The sequence below is a fragment of the Choristoneura fumiferana genome, chromosome 25 (genome assembly GCF_025370935.1).
Source record: "Choristoneura fumiferana chromosome 25, NRCan_CFum_1, whole genome shotgun sequence".
In the NCBI taxonomy this organism is placed as follows: domain Eukaryota; kingdom Metazoa; phylum Arthropoda; class Insecta; order Lepidoptera; family Tortricidae; genus Choristoneura; species Choristoneura fumiferana.
The window spans coordinates 12,493,096-12,495,196 of NC_133496.1; the positions used below are offsets into that span (position 1 = coordinate 12,493,096).

Genomic DNA, 2,101 nt, shown 5'->3' on the forward strand with positions numbered 1-2,101 from the left:
GTATGCCCATGGGAAAGAGAAGTCTGTCTTCTCAGTGAAATTATAAATTTAGGTTTCACAAAAAAATGTTTTGGCCTCTCAGTTCCGTCTAGGTACAAGCTTCTTATAGTCTAGACATGTCTTAGGCAGGGGCTGAGAATAGCCCTTTTGAAGTAATATTCATCATCTAATTACCTACTTATTTTATTACCAAGGAAGGGAAAGGAACGGAGAAAGGGTCTATAACTCACTGAGCCAGTCGATCTCGTGGTCATTCAATACCAATCAGGCACATCAATCATTCGGGCCGACTAGGTTGGAATCTCACTCAAAAACAGTTTACGTCATGTTAGAAATTTGACCGAGTTTTAGTCGCCTGGACTGCCCCATGACAAAGCACTGGGTAGACACCACTGGACAAAATAAGTGATGATCTTTATCCAGTGTTGCATTTGATTTTAACGAAATAATTTGATGTAAGTAGTTTAAGTTTAGTTTGAATTAATTTGATTTAATGTAATGTAATTTGATTTAATTTTGATTTATTTCAAATTTATTTAATTAAGTTATACTTATTGATGTAAAATATGGCTTTCCAAATTCCATTTTTGCTATTTGACCACGGAACCCTAAAAATAAAATTACTGATATCTATTGGATCGAGAAAAATACCGAAATAAAACACCTTTTATTTTATATTGTTTCTTTTTAATTTTTATAGGTGTCCATAGTAATAAACACTCAGTAAAAAGTCCTATTTCATTTCAATGGATAAAGTCTACTCGTGAATAGAGATTTTAGACACGTACACGTACAGAAAGACATAGAAAAATATAAGAAAGTGTTTTTTTTTAGCTGGAGATAGAACCACGTAATCTTTTAGTCGTTCAGTACCAATCACGCACATCAATCATTTCGGACCAGCTAGTACAGAGTCTTGTTGAATTAAAGTTTACTTCAAAATTCAAAATTCAAAATTATTTATTTGTTAAACATAGGTCAATAGATGGTACATTAGGTGATTAATTGTATCACTATGTCTCGCCATATGGCATACAAATATAACTATAACGACAGCTTTACATGCATCATAATCATAACAAAACAATAATTTAAATAATTCTAAATGCAGTCCAACAAATATTCTTGAACGGAATAATATGCTTTCCCAGCCAGAAAATTATAGAGCGCTACTTTAAATTGTGTAATGTCGCCCAGTTGCAGTATTTTATTCGGTAACTTGTTGTAGACTTTTGGTGCCATTCCATATATGCTTTTGCTGAGGAGCGCTGTTTTACATAGTCTATGGTTAATTTTGTCATGGTGGCGATGGCTTTTTAACTTAGAATAATAATAATAATAATAATAATAATTTATTTTATTTAAAAAGATAACATAGATCTCATTTTTGTTAGTAGCAATCTTAAAAATAATGTTAGTATTTAAAAACTAAAAACTAAGTTGGATTTTACCCTAAAATAATTTCGTTTAGAACAGGACAACAAACATGATCAGCTATCATCTTTAAGATGCTGTTTGGGCTGCTCCTTACTCTACTCAGCAGTGACGCTGCTTTTTTGCGCAAAATTGCTGCAAACCCGTCTGTGCGTGACTCAGCGAACATGGTTGATGCGCTGCACCATCTAGGCAGACCAATCAGCATCCTAAAGGCGTTATTGTACTGAATCCTAATAGCATTGTACGACTTTTGGGTATATCGGACCCACAGGCTGCTGGTGTAAAAGGAAGAACAGTACGCCTTAAACAGTGTAATCTTGACCGCGTTTGAACACCTAGCGAACCTGCGGGCCAGCATATTTGCCCTCACACACAATGCCCTTCGCTCTCTTTCCATATCAGCATCGTCCTTCAGATCGTCAGTAACAATGTGCCCAAGATACTTGAAGCGAGTGACTCTCGTCAGGGCGATGCCGTTCAGTTGGACAGGCGGTACAGCTGTGGGACACTTGTTCCCAGCCTTAAAAATCATAAATTCACTCTTTTTCCCGTTATAAAGCAAACCGTGTGAAGAGGCGTAGGATTCACACACAGCTACAAGTTTACGGAGCGCGAGGAAATTAAAAGTTAACAGGTAAATTTCGCCTCAGCTCTTTTGTAACGG

The 2,101-nt window shown here is 36.0% G+C and overlaps 2 protein-coding genes across 2 annotated transcripts in view; one reads left to right on the forward strand and one right to left on the reverse strand.

Moving 5' to 3' along the window:
• The window catches only part of LOC141442401 (octopamine receptor beta-1R-like), a gene marked incomplete in the record, with an annotated part of 143,786 nt that overhangs the window by 73,436 nt on the left and 68,249 nt on the right, over window positions 1-2,101 (forward strand).
• The window catches only part of LOC141442066 (uncharacterized), a 1,062-nt gene continuing 408 nt past the window's right edge, over window positions 1,448-2,101 (reverse strand). The window contains exon 2 of the mRNA XM_074106975.1: window positions 1,448-2,082. Coding sequence (XP_073963076.1) covers window positions 1,448-2,082 — 635 coding nt within the window. The remainder of the gene's footprint in view (window positions 2,083-2,101) is intronic.